The 27,938-nt window shown below is 46.9% G+C and overlaps 1 protein-coding gene across 1 annotated transcript in view; it reads left to right on the forward strand.

Annotated features, from left to right (window-relative positions):
- The window catches only part of GABRQ (gamma-aminobutyric acid type A receptor subunit theta), a 95,526-nt gene that overhangs the window by 61,101 nt on the left and 6,487 nt on the right, over positions 1-27,938 (forward strand). The window contains exons 4-6 of the mRNA XM_054040737.1: positions 9,452-9,672; positions 21,293-21,375; positions 26,552-26,689. Coding sequence (XP_053896712.1) covers positions 9,452-9,672; positions 21,293-21,375; positions 26,552-26,689 — 442 coding nt within the window. The remainder of the gene's footprint in view (positions 1-9,451; positions 9,673-21,292; positions 21,376-26,551; positions 26,690-27,938) is intronic.

Genomic DNA, 27,938 nt, shown 5'->3' on the forward strand with positions numbered 1-27,938 from the left:
CTCCCACTTGGGCCAGAAGGAGCTGTTCCCTCAGCTGCCTTTTGCCTATTTCAGTTCCCCATGGTGGGGCTGGGGCACTGTGCATGCCAGGCACAGACAAGTCTAGCCATGGCAGCCAAGTTCAGCTGGAGCCAGTCTGCTGTGGCCCATGTAACTGTGTGTGTCTTTGCAAGAGCATAGTGTCTCAGGGAGTTAAATGAGCCAGGTGTGGGGTCGCTCTCAAATCAAGGTAATCCTAGACAATACAAGCCACATGGCAATCCCACGCAGTGTCCTGCTACCAGCTGGCATCTGTAACACAAATGCTAGGCTTCAGTGGAACCTGGATTTGGCCCTGATGACAAAGTTTTAAAGGGTAAAGAAGAAATGCAATGGCAGTATCCACAGAAACACACGGCCACTGCGCCTGCAGAATCCCAGAATCTGAGCATGCAGGTTGAGTAACTGTGCACAGAGACTAGGCGCTAAGATATAGTTCAGGGGATCCAGACATGTAATTAGGCTCATGGTTAGTATACTTCATCAGGGCATATCCACTTTGGGGTGCTGTGTGCCTTCAAGGAAGTAGGGAGGGATCAGTCTCTGCCCCCTCATTAGTGCAGAGAACAGAATTCTGCCTGGCCATTGTTTGGGCCATGCAACCCTCACCTCCCACTGCATACCCATGTAAGAACTCAGTGGGCTCTCCTGGCCCTGAGTGAATGTATGCAGCTGAAAAGGTGCTGAACTGAGAGCTCTAGCCACCTCCTCTATACTAGGAATTGTGTAAGCAGTTTTGCACAGACACATTTCCACCAGTGGGTAGCTGCAGCATAGAGAGGGTACCACTGTGCCCTCCAACCTGGTTGAAAACAAGGAGGTCAAAATGCCCATCACTGTGTCTGCAGCGCAGCTCCCGCTGTGGGTAGCAGTGCCAGAGAGCTGCACTGCTGTAGAAAATCACTTAGAGTGTGAGCCTCCCCATAGCGACAAGCTCTTCTGTTTATCCTCCGCACCAGCCCAGCACAGGCAGCAGGGTGACCACAGCCCACACTGTCCCACTAACGCTGACCTGGGGAGAACAGCCCGAGGGCTGCAAGGTGTGTTCGGTCCCCAGGCCCAGTCAGTTTCTCACCTCTTTGCAGAGACTGCTGACGGAGGACAGTAGGTGTTCATTTTGCTGGGGATGCCCATTCCCTTGAGAATCAACTCATTGCCTGGGGGGCCCGTTGGCTTGTGAGAGTGTGCAGAGACTGGGAGGTTTGGGAAGCTACGATGTTAGCATGGCTGGTGGATAAATCCCAGAACACAGGGATCTTGACTGATGCCCTGTGGGGTCCCTGCTTGATGCCTTGTGAGAATGTCAGTGTAGGGAGTCAGGAATCCAGAGCCTGTGGATACTCAAACATTGAATCAGTCTGGTTACCCTGCTCTAAAAGGATGGTGTTACCCTCAGTTATGATGTTATCCATGTCTGAACCGGAGGCTTCCGCTGTAATTTTTTCTAATAGGTTTGTAGCCTTGCGACCCGCATTGAACAGATCGATACCTCTAGTTCTAGCCTTTCATTCATGTCCGGATATTTTTTCATCTGTCTATCGTCTGTTAATATTAGGAAGATACAGGTGAGCTGGATAGAGCTCATGGGGTCTCTGCTTCCTCCACGGGATACAGCATCTATCAAACATAGTACATGATTGGCATGCATGGTTTCTTTCCTCTGTGATACAGTCTCTCTTGCATGCTGTAGGGTAACTTATCAGTGCCTTCCCCTGTGGCATGGACTCTGGGTTGGTGCACTCTCCTTCAGATGTGATAAGGTAGCTGTTATGTGCATTGCACTCTGCTAGTGGCTCCCAGAGAGCACGCTCCGTTCTCAAAGTCTCCCCTCCCTGTGCTTTGGAGCTGCAGCCCATTAATACCTCAGTGTCAGTGTCACCTCTTCTCCTGAAGAGAACTCTGACCTCTGAATATTGGATGCCTGCCTGGCTCTTTCTCTTCTGTCCAGCAATCACACACATCACTCAGCAGAGATTGGCACTGGGCTCGTAGAGGAAGGGAAGATACTGAGAAATGGAGTGAGAAAGATGTATGGGAAAGAGGAGGAGGAGGAGGAGAGAAAAATCAAAATGGAGAAAGTGAAGGAGGAGATGGGTGGGGGGGACAGAAAGTGAGAGAGGGGGAGTGAGAGGGAAAGAGCCAGAGAGGGGGAGAGTCCATGAGAAGCACTAAATACTAGGTGGACTGTAGTACTTTGTAAAAGATAAGAGGGGTTATCTGGAAATGCAGATTCATGGCATTGCACAATAATGTCTGGCCGTGAGTTGGAGGGAAAGGAAGCACACAGGAGCAGCCAGGGAACCTGGGAAAGAACTGTCTTGAATATTTGCTCTTCCACTTCCCAGAAAGCTCTCTGTAGCTCACCAGTGCTAGATGACTGGTTTATAAAACCAGTAGGGAAATAGCATGCTGATTCAGAAAGTTAATACCTTATGTTTTAACCCCCAGATCCTCTCATTCCAGCCTGGATCAGAGCACAAAAGCCATGAGTTTTATATACTCTCATTGTGGTCAGTACTGATCATTTGCCCTCTAATGGGGTACTGGCCTTTAAAGCTAGGGGAGATAGGTTTGGGGGGGGGGAGTAGCTACCCCAGGTATCCAGGGCAAGCAGATGAAGAATAGAAAAATAATTAGAGCAATCATTTGGAGAGAGGAAAATGGTCTTGGGAAGCAGTTAGTGTTGGGGAGGGGGGAATATATTGTTCCTTTAAGGGCCTGGGACTAGGAGCCTTATAGACTGAGTGAGGCTAGGGTCCCATCTCTCCCAACCAGTGCAGACAGGTGTTTGAGGTTATTAGACCCACCTGGGGAGAATCAAGAGTCTGATTAGTGTCTGGGCTGGTGACTTAAGAGGAGGCTCCAAGCTTAGTCAAGGAGAAGCTGTTGAAAAAGCCTGGAGGGAGGGATGAATGAATGAGTTTGAGGTGCACAGTTTCTAGAAGGAGGACTGTGAAACCCTAGACTTGAGAGAGCATGCAGGCTGGGGAGGTCAGGATTGAAAACTCTCAGTCACCAGGAAGGAATGCTGTGAAATCTCTGAACCTCAGGGCAGAGTCTGTAGGCTATTAAGGCCAGGGCTGACAGCAAAGCTCACAGCCCCAAGATGGAGGCTGTGCAGTCCTTGAATCTGAGTGGAGAGTTGACAGTCCAGGACTGGTAATGCACAGGCCCAAGAAGATGGGTTGTGAAAGACCCTGAATCAAAAAGGGGAGATGGTTAATCTGAATAAATTAGCACTGATAAAGGGGGAATAGTGTTCTTAAAGATGGGGTGTAAATGGTTTATTCTTGGAACTCAGAGGGAAACTGAGGCCAGGTGCCTTCAGGGCTGTCCCAGGCCACAAGGGGGTGCTCTGGGACATCACCTGTTCTTTGGAACTCAGTTTATATCACAGAGGGGTGTTTTGTTTAAGGGCTAAGGTGCAGAGTCCTGAGGGGAGCCCAGACTAGGAAAGCCAGGGTCCGAACTGAGGTGTATTGGCAGAGCTAGGTGGGGGTTCTAGGACTGGGACAGCAGAAGGTACTGCTGGTGACCTGAGGAGCATTGGCATGACTGGGGAGGAATACCAGAACTGGTGGTTCAATAATAATAAAAATAGGCACCATGCTGATTTGTTCTGCTCCTTCACTCTTACAGGGGAATGTGGGGCCAGACTGCTGAAGGGTGTTTCACTGCAAGTGTGTGGAGTTCCTGGGGAAAGGCCCTCTGAAGATAATGCTGAGCTCCCTCAGAGATGGGGGAAGAATTCAGCAATCCTTAAAAAAGCCTGTTTGTTAACCAAACTCCTGGCGTGTTCGGGGGTGAAGTCAGGAGGTGATATCAGTATGTGGATTTGGGTTAAAACACAGACTAAGGGTCAGAAGGCCTGGGGTCTACCCCAGCTCTCTGGCCTTGGGCCACACTTAGGCCTAAATTTCCTGCAAGCGTCTAGTAGTTATGGGTACCTCAGCTCTTTGGTGCCCCAGGTGAGCCTAGTTTTTAGAGGCACTGAGCGTTCACAGCTCCAGTTGAAGTCTGGCAGGATTAAGGCTGGCAGAATGCCTCCCTGACCTCCCCAGCATGGGTCCCCTTCAGCTAGCTGCTCCACAAAGCAGCCCCACCACAGGGATAGCTCGGGCTTCCTACATCCCTCAGGAGGGAGGTTGCACCCTCAGAAGCTGCAGGAGTCTGGCTGCCCCCAGTGCAAATCCGCAGGGTAGGGTGCCTCCTGTACCATCTCTGTATTACTTTACAGAGATTTCCTACAGTGACTGATGGGGCACTTCTTATTTATGAAATGTTTTTTAGCCATTATTTCACCAGCAGTAATTCATTCTGAAACTTCAGTTCAACTTCTGTAGCCTATCCCCTACCTTGGTTTGCCTTAGCCCCACCCTATTCCTTGTCCTACTTTAGCCACACCCACTCAGTTTATTTTAGCCCCACTGGATATATCGTAACTCCACCCCACTCTCTGACATGTCTTTAGCCCCACCCACTCCATAGCATACCATAGCAGTACAATAGATTAGGAATCAAGACTGTTTGTACGGATATTTTCCATGTAAACAGAAAGCAATGGTGTGCCAGCACTCCATCATCGGTGTTATGGCAACTTGGGCTATCATAATCTCCTTGCTTCCTAAATATGGCACCATTGCTCATAAGTTGACCACCCATATAAGCTTCAGGAGAAAGAACCAATTTTTACAAACCCATCTTGTATCCCGACAAGGGCAGCTGAATTGCAGGATGAAAAAAAATACTAAATTGAGAGCGAGATGGAATGAGCCAAACCCTGTCCCCTCCAGCCCAATCAGCGTTTCACAAGATGATGAGAGGAGGTTGCTCACACACAGGGTCATGAGATCACAACACTCATTCCAGGCTGCTCTGAAGCTGAAGCAAGATAGTTGGGAACAGCAAGCAGCCGCTCTGTATAGGCATTGTGTAGTTACTATGCCTACCATCTAGGACTGTTCTTATAAGGTGACAGAGTCATGGTGGAATGGGCTGAGGGATTTAGTAGCAATTATTTGCACAGTAATCAAGCCCTCCCTCCCCCTCCATTTGCCCTGTCTTGATGTTTTCTCATGGAAATTCAAGCTCCATTCACTTGGCTGAGATTTGGCCTATTTTCAGACACCCAGGGAGGGCTTGCTACACATGCGGGATCATTTCATTATTTTGAGCTTTTAGCTGGATTTAGTGCTGGACTGACAGCCCTAGCGAGCAAAGTCCTCTGCTAATCCTCAGAACAAGTGCAGCATGGGTGATGGCAGTGCAAGCTACTCCCTGCCATCCTGTGAACATGCCCCAACCCTGACAGATAGGTCAGCTCCACAGGGAACAAGATCTCAGCCTCCCTGCCTCATTATGTAATCAGCCTCTCTGCTAAGCCATAGGGCTGCTAATGTCCCCTTCTCATTGTGGTTTTCAAGACATGCTTCCTTGCCTACTTAGAACTTCAATGAAGCCCCCAATTCACTTCATATAATGAATCTAGGGGTAATGGCTTTTGGTCATTGCCAAGCTAGCCTGACTTTAAACCCCTGGCTTAGAGGTGAAAGTTGCTATCTTCCCTTAACAATCCCTCTGCTTTTTAAAAGAATAAATGAAGTGAAAGTGGCTTCCACTGCCTGCTTCTTTGCAACAAACAATGGCTGAGCCAGCCAGAAATCCCCTCCCTGCCTCACGCCCTCACAGGTTTACCCCTGGGATATATTTTCTTTAAGTTTATGTATATATTGATATATATAATTTCTTCTTTTTTGGTTGCTAAAAGGCAGTGCTGTATAAGAGAGTGAGAATTATGATCCAGTGGGCAGGGAGAGTCAGGAGACCCGTCATAAAATAATAAAAAAATAAATTAATTAATTAAGATATCCTATCTCCTAGAACTGGAAGGGACCTTGAAAGGTCATTGAGTCCAGCCCCCCTGCCTTCACTAGCAGGACCAAGTACTGATTTTGCCCCAGATCCCTAGGTGGCCCCCTTGAGGATTGAACTCTCAGCCCTAGGTTTAGCAGGCCAATGCTCAAACCACTGAGCTATCCCTCCTTCACATCTAGTCCTAGCTTTGCCACTGACCCACCGGGTGACCTTGGCGAAGTCACTTCTATCTGTGCCTCTGTTTCCCTTTCTACCCAATGTGTATCTTGTCTATTTCAATTGTAAGCTCTGCAAGGATTGTCTCTTACTAATTGTTTGTGCAGCATCCAGAACAATGGGGCCTTGATCATGGTTGGGGCCCTTATGTGCTACTGCAAGACACATAATAATAATTATACACCCAGACCTGGAACAGATTCCCTTCTAGAGGTCCAACTGCTAGAGGTGGCGAGTGAAGCTTGATGTGCCAGCACTCCATCAACACTGTGGTGATGAGAGCCATAGACATGACCATTAATATGATTGATGAATGAATCTGGGATATACACAAACCCCAGCCTGGTCCCCAACAGTTTTGGGGTCTTCATAGAATCACAGAAATGCAGGGCTGGAAGGGACTTCGGGAAGTCATCAAGTCCAGCCCCCTGTGCTGAGGCTGGACCAAATAAACCTAGACCAGCCCTGACAGGTGTTTGTCCAACCTGTTCTTACAAACCTCCAATGACAGAGATTCCACAACCTCCCTTTGGAAGCCTATTTCAGAGCTTAACTAACCTTATAATTAGAAAGTTTTCTTAATATCTAACCTAAATCTCCCTAGTTGCCAATTAAGGCCATGGGGCCTTAATTCTTGTCAGTTCTTGTCCTACCTTCCGAGGACATGGAGAACAATTGATCACCATCCTCTTTATAAGAGCCCTTAACTTATTTAAAGACTGTTGCCAGGTCCCCCCTCAGTCTTCTTTTTTCAAGACTAAATATGCCCAAGTTTGTTTAAACTTATCCCCATAGGTCAAGTTTTCTAAACCTATGATCATTTTTGTTGCTCTCCTCTGGACTCTCTCCAAGTTGTTCACCTCTTTCCCAATGTGTAGCGCCTACAACTGGACACAATACTCCAACTGAGGCCTCACCAGTGCTGAATAGAACAGGACAATTACCTCCCATGTCTTACAACACTCCTGTTAATATACTCCAGAATGATATTAGCCTTTTTCTCAAATGCCATCACCTTGTTGACTCATTGAGTTTGTGAACTACTCTAACTGCCAGATCCTTTTCATCAGTACTACCACCTTGCCAGTTATTCCCCATTTTATAGTTGTGCATTTGATGTTTCCTTCTTAACTGAAGTACTTTGCACTTGTCTGTGTTGAATTTCTTCTTGTTGGTTTCAGACCAAATCTCTAATTTATCAAGATTGTTTTGGATTCTAATCCTGTCCTCCAAAGTGCTTGCAACCCCTCCCAGCTTGGTGTCATCTGCAAATTTTACAAGCATACTCTCCACTCCATTATCCAAGTCATTAATGAAAATATTGAATAGTGCCAGATCCAGGACTGACCCCAGTCAGACCCCACTTGATACATCCTCCCACTTTGACAGCAAACCATTCATAACTACTCTTTGAGTACGTACTTTCAACAAGTGCATCACCTTATAGTAATTTCATCTGGACCACATTTCCATAATTAGTTTTTGAGACTGTCATGTGGGACTGTGTGAAAAGCCTTACTAAAATCAAGACATATAACATCTACTGCTTTCCTCCCATTCACTATGCCAGTAACCCTGTCAAAGAAGGAAATTAGGTTGGTTTGGCATGATTTGTTCTTGACAAATCCATGCTGGCTATTCCTTATAACGCTGTTGTCCTCTAAATGCTTACAAACTGATTAATAATTTGTCACAATATCTTTCCAGGTATTGAAGTTAGGCTGACTGGTCTATAATTCCCTGGGTCCCTTTGTTCCCCCTTTTAAAGATAGGTACTATGTTTGCCCTTCTCCAGTTATCTGGGACCTTACCTGTACTCCATGAGTTCTTGAAGATAATTGCTGACTGTTCCGAGATTGCTTCAGCTAATTCCTTAAGTACCCTAGGACAGTGGTTCTCAAACATTAGCAACCTGAGGACCCCATTTTGATTTAAATTTTTTCATGGACCCCCCAAGTCACCTTCTAATTTTCCCTGGGGGTGCTCAACCCCCACCCAGCTCCAGACCTCACCCCCAGTCCACCCCTTACACCAAGGCCCCACCACGCTCCACCGCTTCCTGACCCTGCTCCACCCCTGCCCCTCCTCTTTCTGCCAACTCCCCTGAGCGCACCCTGTCCCCACTCCTCCCCCTCCCTCCCAGCGCCTCCTGCACACTGCTGAACAGCTGTTCCGTGGCATGCAGGAGGCACTGGGATGGGGGAGTTGATCAGTGGGGCCAGCGGCCCTGGACATGACTCACAGACCCTCTGGAATGCCCTCGCGGACCTCAGTTTGAGAACCACTGCCTTAGAATGAATTTCAGCAGGCCCTGCTGACTTGAATTCATCTAATTTATCTAAATATTCTTTAACCCATTCTTTCCCTATTTTGGCTTGCATTCCTTCTCCCTTGCTGTCAATATCAGCTATGGTGAGTATCTGGTCACTATTAACCTTTTCAGTGAAGGCTGAATCAAAACAGGCATTAAACACCTCATTCTTCTTGATGTCATCAATTATTATCTTTACTTTCCCACTAAGTAGAGGACCTACACTTACCTTCATCTTTCTCTTGCTTCTAATATATTTAAAGAATCTCTTCTTATTGCCTTTTGTGTCCATTGCCAGGTGTAACTCATTTTGTGCTCTAGCCTTTCTGATTTTGTCCCTATATGCTTGTGCTGTTCTTTTGGTCTCCTTCTTAGCAATTCTTCCATAGTTCTACTTTTTGTAGGATTCCTTTTGGATGTTCAGGTCATTAAAGAGCTCCTGATGGAGCCATATTGGCCTCTTAGTATTCTTCCTAGCTTTCCTTCACATCAGAATAGTTTGCAGTTGTGCCTTTAATTTTGTCTCTTTGAGAAACTGCCAGCTCTTCTGAACTCCTTTATCCCTTAGATTTTCCTCCCACGGGACCTTACTGACCAATTCTACTGATGGGGCCACTGCCATTCAAAAACATTTAGCCAACTTTGCATGTATTCTGTTGTCTCCCTGATCTCAGACACACACCGCCACACTGTAACTCTGGTGTTAAGGAGCAGTGGGCAGAATGTGGAGCAGGGAAGAGGTGGCTGAACTGCAACAAGTTCTCTCCTTTGAGTGTTGAATCAGTGACAAGTCAAGCCAATTCCTCTTCTTAGAAAGCTCATTCCAGTGCCCTGTAACTTTATTCTTCCAAAAGAAGGCACAGTTCCTATAACACACCATGTGGGGAATGCAGACTCCTGGGTGCAAAAGCTTTGGAGACATGTCAGGCATCTCAGTGGCAGCAGGAGTGAGACAAGGGACTAGGGTGTCTCCCATGGGACAGCCTGACGGTTGTGTGTTTTCTCTCCCAGGACTATACCATCACCATGTATTTCCAGCAGAGCTGGCGGGACAAACGTCTAGCGTACAGTGACCTTCCTCTGAACCTGACCCTGGACAACCGGGTGGCTGACCAGTTGTGGCTTCCTGACACCTATTTCCTGAATGACAAGAAGTCCTTCCTGCATGGGGTGACAGTGAAGAACCGCATGATTCGGCTCCATCCAGATGGGACAGTGCTGTATGGCTTGAGGTAAGCGTGGGAGAAGTTTTCATTACTTGTATGCTCATGAATGACATTGCTGTCCCATCATCCAACTCTCTGGCCATACACAGAGCAGCTCTCAAAATCCATCTTTAAAGAAAGCACAGCCAGGCCAAGAAAGACTTGCTCAAGAGTTGCTCACTTCTAAGTGGTCTAATATCGCATTCCACACCAGAAGTGGTTGCATTTCAGTGGTGGGTAAAGTGATCCCTGAACTGGAGAAGATCAGTATTAGGGGCAGAGGAGTAATTGAGGTTGCATACTGTTTCAGGTTGCTATAGTTCAAGTTGCATAATGTTTCCATTTGAAATGCCCCTTTCAAAAGGGCCTAGTGTGGCCTAGAAGATAGAGCACTGGGCTGGGACTCAGGCGAGCAGGATTTACAGCTCTGCCGTTGGCCTGATGGGTAACCTGGGGCAAGTCACTTCCCTGCCATGTGCCTCAGTTTCCCCATCTGTCAAATGAGGATAATGATACCCACCTTCTCTGTAAAGTTCTTTGAGTTCTACTGATAAAAAGCACTATCTAACAGCTCAGTATTTTAATAATACATTAATTATAACTTTCTGCAAGTTTGGATAATAGAGATGAAATTTTCCAGGTCTGCTCTCTTCCCAAAAGTAAATATTGATGGAAAGTTTGAAGCAAATCTGATCAACCTCTTTCTTAATATGAGACAGTATAAATATATACTTTCCCCAGTATAAAATAAATAACTTCCTGCAGCTTTTTCTTTTCTGGCTGACACTAGTGCCAGGATGGTTGGGGATAGAAAGTTTGATACAAGGAAATAGTGCTAAGTTTACACACAGCTCTTAGACCTGCCTCCGACAGTCACAAATAAATGAGAGAGCTGCACTGGGCTTACTTCCCAGCCCAGCAAAGGGGAAGGAAACATCTCCATTTGGAATGGACTGCACCAATCTTTACCATACACAGCACCAGCTCCTTTGATGCTTCATGTTTTGGGGGAATTTCCATTTCATACATTCTACAACGATTTCTTTCTACTTAACTGCTGGGGCTGCAGCTAAAAAGAGTTCAGAACTACCCTAGAGAGGCCATCTTCAGGGGTGAGACAAGGGGCCTGGTATTTGGGCTAAGAAGGAAGAGGATGACTGAGGTATTTGCCACTGTTACCTACAGGCTCCTGTTAAGATCTGTGTTTAAATAAAACACAGTCTGTTGGGTTGCCTGGAGTCTGCTCCCTTGATGGCAGAGCACAATGAAACCCACCACAAAAAATCATGAGAGGTTCAGAGTCTGCAAGTCCTGTTGCATTCAGTGGAAGTTCCCGATGTTCATTGCAGGCCAGAAGTCTTAATGTGATAAAACTGCAGTCTTCTGAGGGACACTTTAAAAAGTCCATCCATCATGTGCATAGAGGTTTGAGGCAACATTTTCTTAGGGGCCTTTCATTTTGCACCTGTGTTTTTGCTGACATCGATAACTGCAAGGTGCAATTTTGCGGCCACAAATAATTTCTAGCACATTCAGTAGTATGTGGACACCTGACCGGCAGGTGCAATTGGGCAGCTAAATACTGAAGTGTTATGCTTGCAATTATTTAGATCCACAAAACTGCACCCTCAGTTATATGTGTAACCCTTCTGCCAGGCTGAGTTGATAGCAGCAAGGGCCAGGTTCAGTACATAGGGGTCCCCTCCCAACAGCGTAACACAAAACCAGCTCGATCCCCCACCCAGTGACCTGGGAAAATCTTACACACACCCCTGGGCGCCTCAAAGAGGCAATATTTCCCCTCTCGCAAGCACAGAGTCTTGGTGTAGCAGAAAATGTTTAACAACATGAGGTAAACAACATAGCATTAAATTGGGAAAACACCACAACTAGAGTTCATAGACCAAACCATGAGTGAAAACCACCCCAGCAAATTAGACTGTGTCTTTTCCCATTGGTTCTTGAAACCAGCAACCCAAAACTCACCCAAAGTCCCAAAAGTCCAACACCCCCAAAGTCTCTTGGGTCCAGCAACCCAAGAATCACCAAAGTCCCAAAAGTCCAACAACCCTCAAAGTCTCTGTCCCTGGTCAGTGCAGCCCCAGAGTTCAAAGGGGGGACGCGCAGAGTGTTAAGGGGAACCTTACGTGATCCGAGGCCGACCGGCCGCCTCTCCGTGGGATTCCGCCGCAGCCTTCACCACGAACTGCTCCACTCCACCAGCTGTCCCGTGAGCCACTCCTGCCATCCCACGAACTGCTCTACTCTACCAGCTGCTCCACTCCACTCACCAACCCGTGAGCCACTCCAGCCATCCCCACAAATGGCTCCATTTGCCGTTCCTTGGGTAACTCCAACCATTCCCGCAAGGCTCCACTCTACTAGCTGCTCCTCCAGCCATCCCCCGCAAACTGCTCCACCAGCCGCTTAGCAATATAGCTTCAGGCTCCCCCACTAGTTAACACAGCACTCAGTGATCTCAGCTCTTAGTGATTTCAGCTAGTAGTAGGGGAGCCCCAGTGCTGGTGCTCTATTGGCCTAAAGTGAATGCATGCTCAGCAGCCTGTAACTAGACTTCTAATGGAATCAAAGTTAACTCTGACATTTAACAGTGGAGAGAGAGATGGTACAATTGGTGTTTCAGGCTCACACCACCAGGTATAAATATCTGCTCCCAACCTTTCTCAATTCACTAGGTTTTGTAACCCATGCCCCTTGTCAAGTGAGTGCTACTTAGTTAATGGTGAGTCCTTCTGTCATACAACAGTTCCACTGGCCTTGATTCACAGAATCAGGGTAACAAAACTTTATTCTTCTTGCCCCAATAACAGAGAAACTGGGGATCCCACACCAGCCAAAGTAACCACTTTCAGTTGCTGTTGTCTCATGCCAGGCGGGTGGGTGTGCCCTATGCAAACAAGATCAGCCCCTGGAGTTCTTTTCCACACTCGCCATAATTCACCACCAGATGTCAGGGTAGAGCTCATCCTGACTCTGCTTACATATGCATCTGCAAAAACATGGGAGCAAAATTGCAGGGTTCTTCTGAACATCAGGTATTTTGGTGCCAGATCTGTTGGGTTCTGTGTCATATGGAAGTTTCACTGAAAGGGCAGTCTTTCAAACAGAGCTTCCAGAGTGGAGAAAATTGACACGCAGTGCTAAGCAAGGTGATTTTTGTTTCTGTCTTGTGTTTTTCATAGTTTTCCTGGCCTTTTTTACTAGGTACCATAGTTATGTTTGTTTCTTCACGTGCCACCTTCCTTCCAGTCCCATCATCTCCTTTAAGTTGATCTTGCAGTGAAGTTACTCCCTCTTTCTGTGGCATCCCAGTGATTTTCTTTGCAACAGACTGTGATGTCGGAAATGCAGGGGCATTCAGAAAGTTACAAACCAAGGGCTTTAAGCACCCACTTAAGTACTTTGCTGTACCAGGGCCAGAAGCTCAGCGCCTTGCAGGATAGAGCCCCCAGGGTCCATTTAGGCCCCACTGAAGTCAATGGGAGCTTTGCTGTTAACATCAATGAGAACAAGATCGAGTTCTGAGTAATTTGTTTTCATGGACAAATGAGGCCTTTTTCTTCTTCCCCTTTGCTCTATTGTGACAGTCCCTCTGTTGGGGAGAAGCACATATGCTTGTTTTTGATAGAATTAGCAGAGAAGTGGATGAAGGGAATGCAGCAGATGTAATATTGCTTTGTCTTGGGGGTGTGTTTGATACACAATGTCTGATGAAAGCTTACTCCACAACTAATTTGTATTGGCTTGGACTGAGAGCTAGTTGGAGGACCATAAACAAATGGGACCTCTACTCTATAATGCCAGGAATCCTGGAGGAGTCATACACCAGGGCAGGAAATAACCAGACCTGATTCAATTTAGAGGAAAAAATACAAATATGTAGGGAGGGTAACCCAAAGCTCCGGGGTGAGGAGCCTGGGGAGTTGTGGTGCAGGAAGAGACATGGGGATGACATCTCTAATGCCCATGGTCCCATGAAAAAGGAAAAAGCCAAAATAACTTGGCTGAAACCTGGGGCAGATCTTCTGCAAATGTCAGACCCTTTATGAGCTACTGTGAAAAAGGCCCTTGCCCTTGGGGTTCAAGAGTCATTGGTTAAACTTTGGTTCCCCCAATGAAAGAGTGAGGGTAGGTCTATACTTACCTCCGGGTCCGGCGGTAAGCAATCAATCTTCTGGGATCGATTTATTGCGTCTTGTCTAGACACGATAAATCGATCCCGGATCGATCCCGGAAGTGCTCGCCGTCGACTCTGGTACTCCTGCTCGGTGAGAGGAGTACGCGGAGTTGACGGGGGAGCCTGCCTGCCGCGTCTGGACCCACGGTAAGTTCAAACTAAGGTACTTCGACTTCAGCTACATTATTCACGTAGCTGAAGTTGCGTATCTTAGTTCGAAGTGGGGGGTTAGTGTGGACCAGGCCTGAGAGATACCAGAAAGATACCATAAGCAAAACAGAAGTTTAATCAAGCCACAAATGCTGAATAGCAACTGCATCTTCATGCCGGGCATTGTGAAGGCCAGTACTATATAAGCTACTTTCCACCATATACAGTAGCTCTGACAATGCTCCTACATTTGACCTTGGGCTAGTCCAGTCCCAGGCACCGCACAGTGCTGTCAGTGGACTTCAGACTAGATCTGTTGCACTCCAAGGATTTAAAACTTGCTTTCTCCCCCACAATTTTGTCAACTTACCTCAATCCTGATCTGTGTCACCCCCTTGGTATTCCATTTCCAGACCCCTGCAATGTCCCTCAATCCTGAGAAGTGGTTGCTGGTCAGGTGGCAACTTTGTAATGGAACAAAGAGGCTGAATAGAAAACAAACTCTTTCAGCTTTGTGGCTGGAGGGTTTGGGGCTGTGCACTCCAGCCATGAATAGCAGCTTGTGTTAACTTGTTGCACCACCATAGTAAGGGAAAAACAGGGATTCACCAGGGATTTGTAAACCACTCAGGGCCTTCAGAAGTTGTGTTCGCTGCCAGGCAGAAAGCAATGTTTGCCAGCATATTTTTCTGAGAGACTTTGAAAGGTTAAAGGTTTGAGATTTTTCTCATTGAGCAATTAATAATTTTGCCTCTATAAGTCCCCATTAAAGTCAGTAGGAGTCCAAATGGGCACGTCTACACTGCAGCAGGAAGTGAGTTTGCCAGCCTGGACAGACAGACTCATGCAAGCAGGGTTCGAGCTAGTGTGCTAAAAACAGCAATGTGGACATTGTGGCTCAGGCAGCAGCTGACCTGACCCACTGGGCCTGAGCTGGACTGTCTATCCTGAGTCTCCACCGGAGTTCGTGCTGCGATTTTTAGCATGCTAGTCGAGGCCTGCTAGTGTGAGTCATTCTGTCTGGGCTGGGATGTTCATGCCCAGCTGCAATGTAGACATAACCCTCTGAGGTGAACTCACTCTGTGCTGCTCAGAGTTGTGGGGTTAGCCCCCTCATGGCTCACTGGCCCTGCGCTGTTTCAGTTCTGAGGTGGCCCCTGCTCACTTTCCTTCACTTCTGGAGTCTTTGCCTTGATGGACTTTGTCTTTTTTGGCTTCTTGGGAGAATTTAAATCAGTGGTTCTCAAACTTCTATACTAGTGACCCCTTTCACATAGCAAGCCTCTGAGTGCGACCCCCCATTATAAATTAAAAACACCTTTTAAATATATGTAACACCATTATAAATGCTGGAGGCAAAGCAGGGTTTGGGATGGAGGCTGACAGCTTGCGACCCCATATGTAATAACCGCATGACCCCCTGAGGGGTCCCGATCCCCAGTTTGAGACAAAACATGATTTTTTTTCCTTGGTATCGATTGTGTGTGTTTTAGGGTTTGTACCAGTACCTACCTACTTCATACACTGAAATAAATTAGCAAACCAAGAGCTGGCTCCATCTCCACTCACTTGCAGGCCCTGGCAATTGTGTACAGTGTTCCCCTCTCTCATTCACAACCATGGACGGACTTTCTGAAGATAAGGCAAAGTTCATGATGTCACGGTGTCGGGCTTTGCAGTGATGAGGAAAATTTAGGAGGAGAGGGACTTCATTCTACTTGGGAAGACCTCAAAGGAGGGAAATTCCCCCCTGTGCTCACGCGTGTGCAAACACACACACACCACATTAAGAGTCTGCTCCCATTTCTTTTGAAGGCAATGGAAGTTTTGATGAAGTGCTTTGCCACTTTACTGTGCCAGCTGATGAGTGTTCTTCCCCTGGCCCCTTTGATGAAGGGACTGAGGGCAAATGGATGGTGAGAGGCCAAAAAGAGCTTGAATGAATTGAATGGAGAAGTCTGATAGAGGGAGCTGCTGTCATCAAGGGAGGAGGGATAACAAGTGAGACAGACAACTGGGAAAAAGCAGGCTGAAGGGAAATCCAAATCCAAAAGCAGCTCCAGCCGGGGCAGTTGTCAGGACCAGGTGCCCAAGAATGCTGGAACTGATCTACAGGCTTCGCAGCATGGGCCTGGCACAGGCAGAGACTTGAATATGGCAGGTTTTTAATAGCAGCTCTGAGCTCTTTCCCTCCGTATCTGCGATCTTATGTAATCACTCTACATAAGACAGAAGAAGCCATTAATAAACAAACAGCAATGAGGAGGATCAGAGAAGGAAACAAAATGGCTGGTATTGTGTCTGTCTGAGCTGGAACATTTAGGCAGGGGAGTCCCTAGCATGAGACGCGTTAAGATTCAGGAGTCCTGCCAGAGCTACGAGCAAGGTGAGGCAGGATAAAGCCCCCTGGTCTCTCCTAACTCATGATGATAAGCAGAAGTATTAGGAGGTTGAATTGGCTCTTCACACCCCCTCACATACACACAGCCTAATAATTCTCTGCCTACGTCAGCAATGGGAAAACCCCTAACAGTTCCATTTGATGCTTCCCAGTAGGTAAGATGCTTCTCATAACTGTGTCCAGACCTCTGATCAGGCTGCACATCTCATGAGAACAGTGTCCCCTTTACCATTGCCAAGAATAGATTGATGTGTTTCTCTGAATTCAATGGGAGATCAGGGTGCCCAGCAGCTCATAGAGAGAGAACAGCCTCCTTCTGCTGCTGCCCAGAAGTGACAATGAGAAGATTATGTTAAGTGGGTATTCCCTTAAGGTTTGGTTCACGCTCCAGTTGCAGTTTGGGATCCATTCATGTTGTAACAAATCGGGAGCCAACTCAAAACTTCACTGCTGTCTCATCCTGGCATTTCACAACTACTCAGAGCTTCATGGTGGCAACTGCCAAGGCACATGCCTCTACTACTTGTGCTGAAGGAGAATCCCCACTAGCTGCTAGTAGTATGGTGTCTTTGACACAGACTCAGCTCTGTTTCCATTCCCTAGTGGGAAGTGGGGACACATGATCAGCCACAGATTTTTATCCAACGTACTTTGTGTATCCCTGGCCTAGATTCCTCCTTTAAAAAGATTTCCAGAGTTGTCCTAGCCTCCATCTCCCACCAAATGAAAGCTGTCTTGTTCACCAGAAATAGCAGCTCTGTGTGACTTCTGCCTGACAGAGCTGAGCAGAAATGAGTTACATGGAAGAGCAAAATCCTCTTTGGGAGGTATGTGAGGGGAGGAGGTTGTGATTTCAAGGAAAGTGGGGTGGGGCAAAGGTAGTAGGGGTGATTGTGTTCAAGCCACAGGGAGCTAGCCAGCATTTGTGGTCAGTGGGAGGCCACGAAATCAGGCCATTGCACTGAATGCTGTGTGCAAGAGGCGGGTGAGTTTATCCCTCTGATGGGCAATGTCTCTATGAATTCCCATCAAAGCAGACAAAATTTCACACCACACAAATTTTGAATTAATAAATAAATAAATGATACAATCTGGCGGCATTTTAATGTCAAAGAGAATGTGACATCCTTCCCTTTTGTTCCCCCCCCTCCATTTCCCCCCGCCATTCTCTCCCTTTCAGTTTTGTCTTCCCCCTGAAGGCAGTGCGCTCTGTCTGTAACTGTTTACCATAGCATAGTTTGTTCTCTGTCTCTTCACCTTCCTTTCTCACAGGTGGAGACTCCACTCCTCCTACTTTTTGTCTTTTGACCTCTCATTCTTCTCCTGCCATCCCTCTCCCATCTCCTTCCCCTCACCGCCTCTCTGGATCCCCCTCAGTTTCTGTCTTCTTTCCCCCATTTGCCTCCTGTGCTTTACCACCTGCTTTGTTGTCTCACCTCTCCTCCATCCTCCCCTGTCATTCCTCGCTCTCTCATCTCTCCTGCCTTTCTTCCCATTTTCTCTTTCTTACATCCCCTCTTCCTTGATTGCTCTCCTAATAAGGGTCAGTCATCCAACAGTCCATATTATATAATGAACAGATCTATTTATCCTCCCATGTGGATTTGTTACATGTGCCCAATGGATATACCATTTTAATAGTCACCATAGTGCATGTGATAGATGCTGGACTTACCACCTTGGAGACTAATAGGCTTTATGCACAGAGCAGGTATGGCATGGTCAGTGGCGGAGCAATCCCTTCACTGATGTGCCCCAGAGTTGCTCTGGACCATCTTGGCAGCTCTGGTTTTTGTGATGTAGGCTGAGTCCTACCAGCTCCTGTCACATAGACCACCAACAAGCTGGTTGATGGTCATGGCTTTCAGTCACTGCGAAATAAGCCATGTCAGCCCTACAATTCCTTGAACGTGCCACAAAATAGAGCAGGCAAAATGGAGGGTTGAGCCAAATGCAACCACCTAGGCAGAGACCACGGGCTGCCAAAGCATTGGATCAGGCCCTAACAGCATAAACACACTTCCAGGGGTGGAGTTCAACCACATGCCCTCATTGTCTCTGGGCAGCAGAGGGCACATGGCCAGTCTCATCCATGCCATATCTGAGGCATGAAGGCAGCTGGTGTTGACCCTCACCTTTCTCCATGCCATTCCCGACTTTAATCCAGGAGAGGATTAAGGCAGAATTCTTGGAGTCCAGGTGATACAGATAGAGGGGATCCCAGCACATGAGTGTTCAAAAAGCAGCAGGATCATCATCAGCTTCTGGGGCAGATTCATCCCTCCACATGCCCCCGTTCAATCCCGTGGTAACATCACAACATGCAAAGGGAGAAGGGCATGTAACCAGGCATGCATGGCACACGCTGCTGGCCAGGCTGTAGTTTAAGGAGGGGAAGGGGGCAACTTATCTGATTCTCTGGGGCCAATATATCTCAATCCTGTTTATTGCACAATAATGATCATCCCTAACTGGTGGTTGTATTTGCTACAAAATGCAAGGAGCCATATCCTGCTCTTAGTTACGCTGCTGTAAATTGTAGTAAACCCACTGAAAGCCAGATTTACGCCTCGAATGGAATTGGCCTTTGGAGTATAGCATCCATAGCACACCGTGTCGTGCTCAGGATCTGAAGCCAGCACTGCAGGTGATGGCAGAGTCCTGCTGGGAGGCCAGAGGGTCATTTGAAAATCAGGGCAGCCCTCCCCTAATCGTCCTTGGTTCGGCAAAGTTAGGACAGAGGCTCTGGGAAGGTTTTAGCCCACAGGGTCCCACAAATGGGGTGGAAAATGTTCATTTAATACATTTTTGCATCTCGCACTTTAGGGAAAATTGGAGAATGCATTTGTAGATGCTATTTCCCATAGGTGTGGCATAATATGTACAGTATATGCCATGTGCGGCATAGGGGATGAGTCATGCACATTTGCAACTCATCGGTCCTGGCGCACGCCTGCATTAGCCGCTGTGCTGACTCCGAGGTCTGTCTTCAGTAGGGATGGATGCCCCATGGAAACCTCATCTTTGCCCCTCTGAGATGTCTCCTGACCATAGCAAGACTGCTGAGAAGGGACGGGATGGGCATTGCCTCTCCAGTTGGAGGTGCAAAATTTGACTGCTGCTAAAGCAATAAATGAAATACACAGTCATTTGTGATCAGTTTTAGGCAGCTCATTTCCCCCCTCATTGTCCAGCATTCAGATTAACAGGTTAATTTTCCCTTCCCACCCTGGCCCTTTCCTCTGACAAAGGGCAGTTGCAATGTTGTATCTAGACCCCGTGAGGATATATATAAATTCCCTCCGTCTCTCCAGATCTATTTATAGCATGGCAGGCAGTGGCAAAGGCTCTCCTCAAGGCTTCATCTCCTACAAACAGTCTTCACAGACAGCAGAGAGATAAATTTAGCACACAAGATTTCTTAAAGAGACAGCTGCTCAGTGATGTACTCTCTCGCACTGAGTGCATCTCTGGCTCAGCTGAGTGCTTTCTCTCCATTTCTTTTCTCTGCCCCCCTCCCCCTGCTTTATCTCTATGTACCGCTCCTCCCCCCCACATACACCCTGGCTTTCTATCTCTTCCTTCCTCCTTGATTCTTTTGCTTGATCTGAGTCTCATTCTCTCTGGCTCTCTATCTCCTCATTCTTTATCACCCTTTCTTTCTCTCCCTTCCGCTCTCCACCTCCCAGGCCACAGGGCTCAGAAGATAACAAAGCTTCCCTGTTAACAGTTCACTGGTTATGCCTGCATCCTAAAATATGTGTTGCTTGATTAATGCCTTCCAGATGGTTAATTGAAAGGGGTGCGGGGGGACCAATCCTTCCCCCTCACCTCCAGCTACACACACACACACTGCACAGAAAGGAGATTGCATTCAAAGGAGATCAGGCAGTCAGGTGAGGGGGAGCAAAGCCGGCATGTCTGAGGGGCAGCACAGTATGAAGACAGTGCTGTGTTGCCAGGCTGGTTAACTAGACAGTGATTTGCTCTATCCCCCCTCGGCTGCCCCCCTGCCATCCGAAGCACACGGCAGCCACATGCAAAGGGAGTGCAGCAGAGTGAACACCCCCCCCCCCCCCGTCTTTCTTTCACCATGTGACACACGCAGTCCCACTCCCCACAAACATAAAGGCACATATCTCCGCATTCACCCCCCACAGACACAGCACATCACATACAAACGTGCACAGCCCCATCCACGCACTCTCACCCCCCCGCATCAGAGCTGTGTGAGATTTGTGTGTGTGAACACACACACACACATATCTATCGCAACCCAACCCATTTGTGCTATGCCCAATATGTTAACATAATTAGGAGTTGATAGAAAAGGAGACATGCAATTCATTAAAAAGGGAGGGTCAAAGAAGTGGGATTTGGATAATCAGATTCAATGATAGAAAGATAGGTTAGATGGAGGGGTACGGGTGGTGATAGACAAATGTCATGGTGACTGGGAGAGGCTGGCTGGCTGGCTGGCTGAATAGACAGATAATCAGATAAATTATTCTTCCTTATGCCCCAATGCAGAGCAATTTAATCAACACACGTCTTCTCTTTTATAGGCATGGGTGTCCTCGCTCTCTCTCTTTCACAGACAGAAATGTCTCTCTTCTTCCCTCATTTCAAAAGCCCTGCCCCTCTCAGTGTCTTTGTCTCTCTCTCATGTATATACAGAGGGAACACAGCCTCCCCCCCCCCTCTTTAATAAAGATGCAGCCTGGCTGACGTGAGTCACGAAAGACTTAAGCCATGCAGTTGAGGGTGAGCTTCATTCAGTTCCCCCTCCCCACATACTTCCCTCCCCACTATGGCTCTCCCTGGTTACCATAGAAACAGCGGCCCCTCATGCTGCCTGACTTTCATGTCTTCCTTTAATATATTTTTTTCCTTTTCAGAATCACCACCACAGCTGCTTGCATGATGGATCTGAGGAGATACCCTCTGGACCAGCAGAACTGCACGCTAGAAATTGAGAGCTGTGCGTATGCCTCGTGCCTTCCCCTGCCTCCCCTAGGACTAGCATTGCACATGTCATAAGAGGAGGGAAAGCAGGGGGTCCCTGCATGTTATTTCCCCTTCCAGTCTGTGTTGTTTTCCACTGATTACTGCTGAGGATCCGCAATTCTTCTCTCTCTCCCCACTGGTGCAGTACACGCACTCTCCCCCTGACTGGGTGCTGTGACTTCCACACCCATTTGTCTCTGTTGTGGCTGGGTTGGGGCATATGGAAGAGTCTGGCCTGGCTTCTCAGTCTCCCTTTTCGAAGGATGGGAACCACTCAGGTGAACCCCCAGCAATGGAGAGTCAGGAAAGAGGATACCGGGGCACCAGCATCAGGGTGAGATCGAAAATCTTACTCACTGTGGCAAGGGTTTTAGAAGCTGCCCTTGCACCAGCAGCATTTTCTGGCCTACTGAATATTTGCAGGAGGGGAGAGATGAAAATGCATCGCAGCATCCTACAGGAACGGTCCAAAGCCACAACTCTCACAGTAGTGAAGATGAAGTGTCTGGAGTTTTTCCTTTTTCATAAAGAATGTCCCCCCCTATGTCCACAGTCTGCAATGTCCATGTTGCCTTCATAATGCAGCCTGAGTTCCAGCAATAGTTTTGATTTGGTTAGGGCAAATTGCAAATTGCAGCACTTAGCATGGTGCATAATGGAATGTAAATTAGGTCCTGATGGAGGCAGTAATGACATGTCATAGCTGGTGTCTCTTAGTATATTGAGCGTAGTTTACAGTAGAACCAAGAAAACAGAAGGCAGAGAATTGCCCACAGCTCCCCATCTTGTGATTGTGTTTTTAGTGGGACACTCTCAAGCTAATTTGTTAGCATCAGAGCTCTGTTTCCTTGCAGTATGTAAAAGACCCATGCAGAGGAGGGTTTAGTTCCTTAATGCTTTTGTCTTTTATATATTTGGCACGTCTGAAACTAGCACAGCTCCATTTTGTTTCCTTTCTCATTTGTGTGCCAGCATTGCCAATGGTGTCAGCAGCACAGCTTTGGAATAGAAGCATTGCTTATTTATTTATTTATTTTGCTGTGGTCCTACCTAAATGTTTTTTAATCAAAACCCACCAAAACACCCCTTTCACAGTGACAGGGTTATGGATTTATGAAACAGCAGTGGACAGTTAGAATCCAGAAGACGTTCTCCTCCGGCACATCAGCTTATGGCAATTGCAAGATAGGTCAAATTTGGGACACAAATGGTGTGATGATGTTTGTGTGACTCCAACAGTGAGCCAGTTCTAGGATACAAAGGATTAAGGAGGCTTGGACTAATTGCATGGAGCAGCGGTGTGATGGGATATCTCTGCAGTGTATTGCTCTGAGGATTCTGTTGGGCATGGGGGCCAGATTGATAGTTCTGCCCTGAATCCCATCAGCAACTGCAGCCCCTTTAGCTCCTCTCTTCTGCTCCAAACAACAAGGGCTATGATAATATAGGCCAGTTGCAGAGTCATAAGGTTTAAAGCCAGAAGAGAAGCCTAGATCATCTAGACTGACCTCCGGCATATCACCGACCACTGAACACCACCAGCCATCTCCACACCAAATAACAACCAGAATTAGGCCAAAGCATTACAACCCTGAGGAGACTAAAGTGTTGTGTGCCACAGGCAGAGAACAGGAGGGACCAAGGTGCACCAATGCCTGAGGCCTCTGAAATGGCAGGGAATTGAGTCAGGGCTCATCTAGACTAATAGTTAGTCTGCGTCAGGCTCGGATGGTAATCTACCCCACAGTAGCCTGCAATGTGCTAACTGTCCATGTGGATTCTGATGCCGTGCACTAGAAGTTCCTTAGTATGCATTGACCTATCCCTCTTTGAAATGGGAGTAGATCAAAATCCACTATGGAACTTTCAGAGCACTGCAGCATTGATCACACGGACAGTTAGTGCGTGGTAGATTTCCCCCCAGCTTGCTGCACGCTGTATGTCTAGGCAAGCCCCGAGTGAGGTATACCTATATGATTAGTATCCAAATGGTGTGGGAAGATCAAGCTGGAGGAGGGGAAGGATGTCTATAGACTCACAATAGAGTTTGTCATAAAGAGATGAGGCTACATTTTCATAACCTTGAGAGCTGAGAGCTTGCATCCTGAAAGATAGCTTCTTCTTCACGTGTCTTACTGACTTCTGTGCCAATTACTATCAGCCAGTTAGCCTGGCATCAATCCTGGGCAAAGTAATGGAAAAGCTCATCTGGGATTCAACCAATAAATAATAGGAATATAACTAATGCAATTAACGTGGTTTCATGGAAAATAGTCAAACCAACCTGATTTCATTCTTTGACAGATTACAAGTTTGGTAGTTAGATGTAATATACTTAGACTTTTGTAAGGCATTTAACTCAGTACCACTTGACATTCTGATTAAAAAGAAATAGCACTATATGGTATCCACAGAGCACACGTTAAATAGATAAAAACTGGCTAACTGACAGATCTCAAAAAGTAGTTTTTGATGGGTAATCATTACTGAATAAGGGGATTTCTGATAGAGTTTCTCAGGGATCAGCACTATTCGACATTTTCATCAATGATCTTGGAGGAAATATAAAATCACTTCTGATAAAATTTGTGGGTGACACAAAGGGTGTCAGGATGGTAAATAATGATAAGGACAAAGCAATGTGGATTGCTTGGTAAACTGGGCCCATACAAACATGTGTATTAATCTCACCAAATGCATAGGTATGCATCTAGGAACAAGGAATGTAGGCCAGACCTACAGAATAGGGGACTGTACCCTGGAGAGCAGTGACTCTGAAAAGGATTGAAGGGTCATAGTGGGAAAGCAACTGAACACCAGCTCCCAGTGCAATGCTGAGGCAAAAAGGGCTAATGTGATCTTTGGATGTCTGAACATGGGGATAGCGAGTGAGTAGGGAAGGGATTTTTACCTGTACACGGTGTTGGTGACACTGATACTACAGTACTGCATCCAGGTCTGGTGTACACAGTTAAAGTGGAGTGGATGCAGAAAAGAGTCATAGAAATGATTCAAGAGCTGGAGAAAATGCCTTATAGAGAGAGACTTAAAGAGCTTGATCTGTTTAGCTTATCAAAAAGAAGATTACGAGCTGATTTGATTATGGTGTATAAGTATCTTGATGAGGAGAAAATATTGGCCTCTTTAACCTAGTGGAGAAAGGCAGGACAAGAGCCAATGGCTGGAAGCTGAAGCCAGACAAATTCAATTTAGAAATTAAGCCCAACTTTTTAACAGCGAGGGGGATTCACCATTGGAAGAAACTCCCAAGGGAAGTAGTGGATTCTCCATTTCTTGATGCCTTCAAATCAAGACTGGCTACCTTTCTGACAGAGATGCTTTAGCCAAACAAACACAAGGTACTGGGCTCAATACAGGGGTCAATGGGTGGAATTTAATGTCATGTTATATCCTGGAGCTTGGACTAGATGATCTAATGGTTCCTTTTGGCCTTAAACACTATGAGTCTGTGTGGGCTTATGACCTGACTCTGTCCTTTAGCCGATGGCAGTTTTCCCAGTGACTTTAGTGGGAGCAGGAGCATGGTCACCCTAGGAGCTGGATCAGCCACATCTCAAATGTGGTACAGATCTTCTTCTCCCAAAAGAGGGAAGAATGGGCTCAGCAGGAGCCCCCAGCCCAATGCACAGAAGCAGTGAGCTTTCATGGGCCAGATCCTCAGCTGGTGGAACTTAGGCTTGCTCTATTGAAGTCAATGGAGCTATGCTGTTTTAACCAGCTGTGGATCTGGTCCAATGTTTGGGGATGTTTTTTAAAGCAGCTTTGAATAAATGCAATGATATCTAAGGCTAAGTGACTCACTGTCTATCTACAGGGCAAGTACGGAGATAGTGCAAACTTTGCTGCCATCCTTTGCCTCAACTCTGTTCTGGAGGGACTATGCACCTCTAGGGCCCTACAGGTCTCTATGGTCCATTTAGTTCTTGGTCTCTCTGTGGACATTACTGACAATCGGTACCAGTTGTGATGGTGGCTATATGTTGTGGACATCTTCCCACTAAGAACGGCCAGTCTCTTTCACACGAACTAGCAAAGTGCCTTGATGCTGCAAGTACTTGCATGCTCTGCAGGGCTGTTGTGCTGGTCGTGAACAAAGGCTATTTTCATATGCAAGTTAGGTTGAACCACTGGGTGGAGTCTTCTGCAATGAGAAATAATAACCCCCTTGTACACTTACTTTCAAGGGTGCAAGGTAAAAACAGGCCAGGGAATGGGTGTGTGATCATTATGCCAATGAGACACTTAGTTGTATGTGTCCCTTGTGGGCCTCACTCCTGCTACTGGACAGGAGTAGTTTGGCAGCTGCTCAGCAGTGCTCCCATTAATTGGGCTCCCCTGCACACCTAGTCCTGCCAAGCATTTGTTACCTAGTGATGGTACATGCAGATTCCCACATGCATACAGTGCAGGACCAAACCCAAAGGGGGATTTGCATTGGGTCATGATGGACCAGGCTTGCATTTGAACCAGTTATGCTGAAATAAAAGACTTGATAGCTCATTATTATCTCCCAGAGCCATCCAGCCCTCTCTCCCACTAAAGCTCTTCGAAATGTTTGCTTAATGAAGGCATTCACCTATCAAAGAAGTTCACATTTTGACCTTGGTGAAAATGTTGAGAGTCTGGAGGGGAAAGGCCCAAATGTTGTGGGTTTTTTTGTTAGTGCTGCTGTTCATAATCCACCACCCTGTTGCTCTTGTATTTTGTAAACAGGTAGGCACCATTTTCATGGGCCACACCAAAAAAGCATTGTGTGATCTCGCCCTGCTGACATGCAGAAATAGTTCACCAAGGAAAAGCTGTGTATATTGCTTGTGAGAGAGGTTTCTGATGTACAAATCCCTGCTAAGCAAACCAAGGATTGTGTGGCAGTCTTAGGGGTCAGCTCCCACCTTCACCTTCCACTTCTTAGCCTTCAGAAGGAGTCTTGGCCATTTGTTTCTTTCCCCAGGTAGCTGTTCTACCAAGTTGGGCTAAGGAGCGAAGGTGCATCAAGAGGTGGGGAATGGTTGCTATGCCCTCATAAATGGACTCCATTTGGGACCCATGGGAAAAGTCTTCATGGAGATGGAGGTGCTGATTGCCAGGACTTGTTAACTCTGAGTGTACTGTGCTTCCTCACCCCACAGATGGCTACACAGTCGATGACATTGTGTTTTTCTGGCAAGGAAACAACTCGGCTGTCACAGGGATGGAGATGCTGGAGCTGCCCCAATTCACCATCATCGAGCAGAGACTGGTCACCAGAGAAGTGGTCTTCACCACAGGTGAGGTTCTGTGCAAAGGGGTTTGGGGAACATACAAAGGATTCTCTTTGCAAAAGTCAATGCAGTTGCTTCTCTAATTTAGATGTAGAAGCACTTGTCTAGGATGTAGACGCACTTGAGGACCTGGGTTCTAATCTTGCAGTGCCACTTTGGAAAATTGGTCTCTCTTCCATTCCTGCCCACCCTACTTTTTCAGATCCCTGCCCTCAGACAGCAAGAGGTGAATGGTGCCATTTTTTGCACATACCCTCAAGATTGACAGGCCAGAATGCTGACTTCCCTCAAACAGGGCTTCATTGGTAGGTTCTCACCTTTACCACTCTTTCCATGTGATTTCCAAGTAGCTCTTGAAGCTCCAATAAAAATAACAATAAGAAGAAAAACATTTCCATAAAAACAAGTGTGCAACCTATGAACGAGAAGCAAACCTGCCTGCGTGTCATGGGGAAAGGAGCTGGTGAGACTGCACATCTGGTGGTGCAGCTGGAAAATTTGCTGTGATTGGTGACAGACTTAATTTTATCTAGTATGTGTGCACTGCCAAAAACAAACCACAAATATTGGCTCTTAAGACCTTCTAAATTACATGAGACCACTGCCAAGATCATCAGTTGTTATTACAGTATTGCCTGGAGGCTCCAACCAAACTGGGTGCCCCATTGGCTTGGGCACTGGGCAATCACATAGTGAAAAACAGTCTCTGCCCCCAAAAGCCTACAGTATGATAGACAAAAAGTGGGAGGGGAAAAAAAGCACTGAGAGGTGAAGTGACTTGTCCAAGGAGATAAAGAGGCATGCTGAGAACAGACCCCAGGTCTCTTTCGTCCTAGTCTAGTGCCCTAATCATTAAACCAGACTGCCTGCCCAGTTAAGCCGGTTGCCAACCTGAGGGTCCCTTTGTCATAACACATTATCCCCTTCCTCGGCTGTTAAAATAGCAGTTGAGGCAGGGTGACCTCTTGAATTTTCAGCTTCATACCAAAGGGGAGAGTTACAGAAGGGTGAGTTCTTACGGGAGTCCTCTACAGACTTGCACAGATAAGTTATTTGCATTTGCCCAGTTTGCACACACCTTTATGGTACCTGCACAGGGAAAATAGGATTTGCAATAGCACATGCATTTTATGGAAGAGCTTACACATGAAACTGAAAGTTTTATCTGAGCAATGAGGCTGAACAGGAACCTTGTGGTTGGGACAGTCCCAATTTTTCCCAGCAGCTGCCTAACACACTGCCTTCTGCTATTTAG

This window comes from Malaclemys terrapin, chromosome 9 (assembly GCF_027887155.1).
Source record: "Malaclemys terrapin pileata isolate rMalTer1 chromosome 9, rMalTer1.hap1, whole genome shotgun sequence".
Lineage (NCBI taxonomy): Eukaryota > Metazoa > Chordata > Testudines > Emydidae > Malaclemys > Malaclemys terrapin.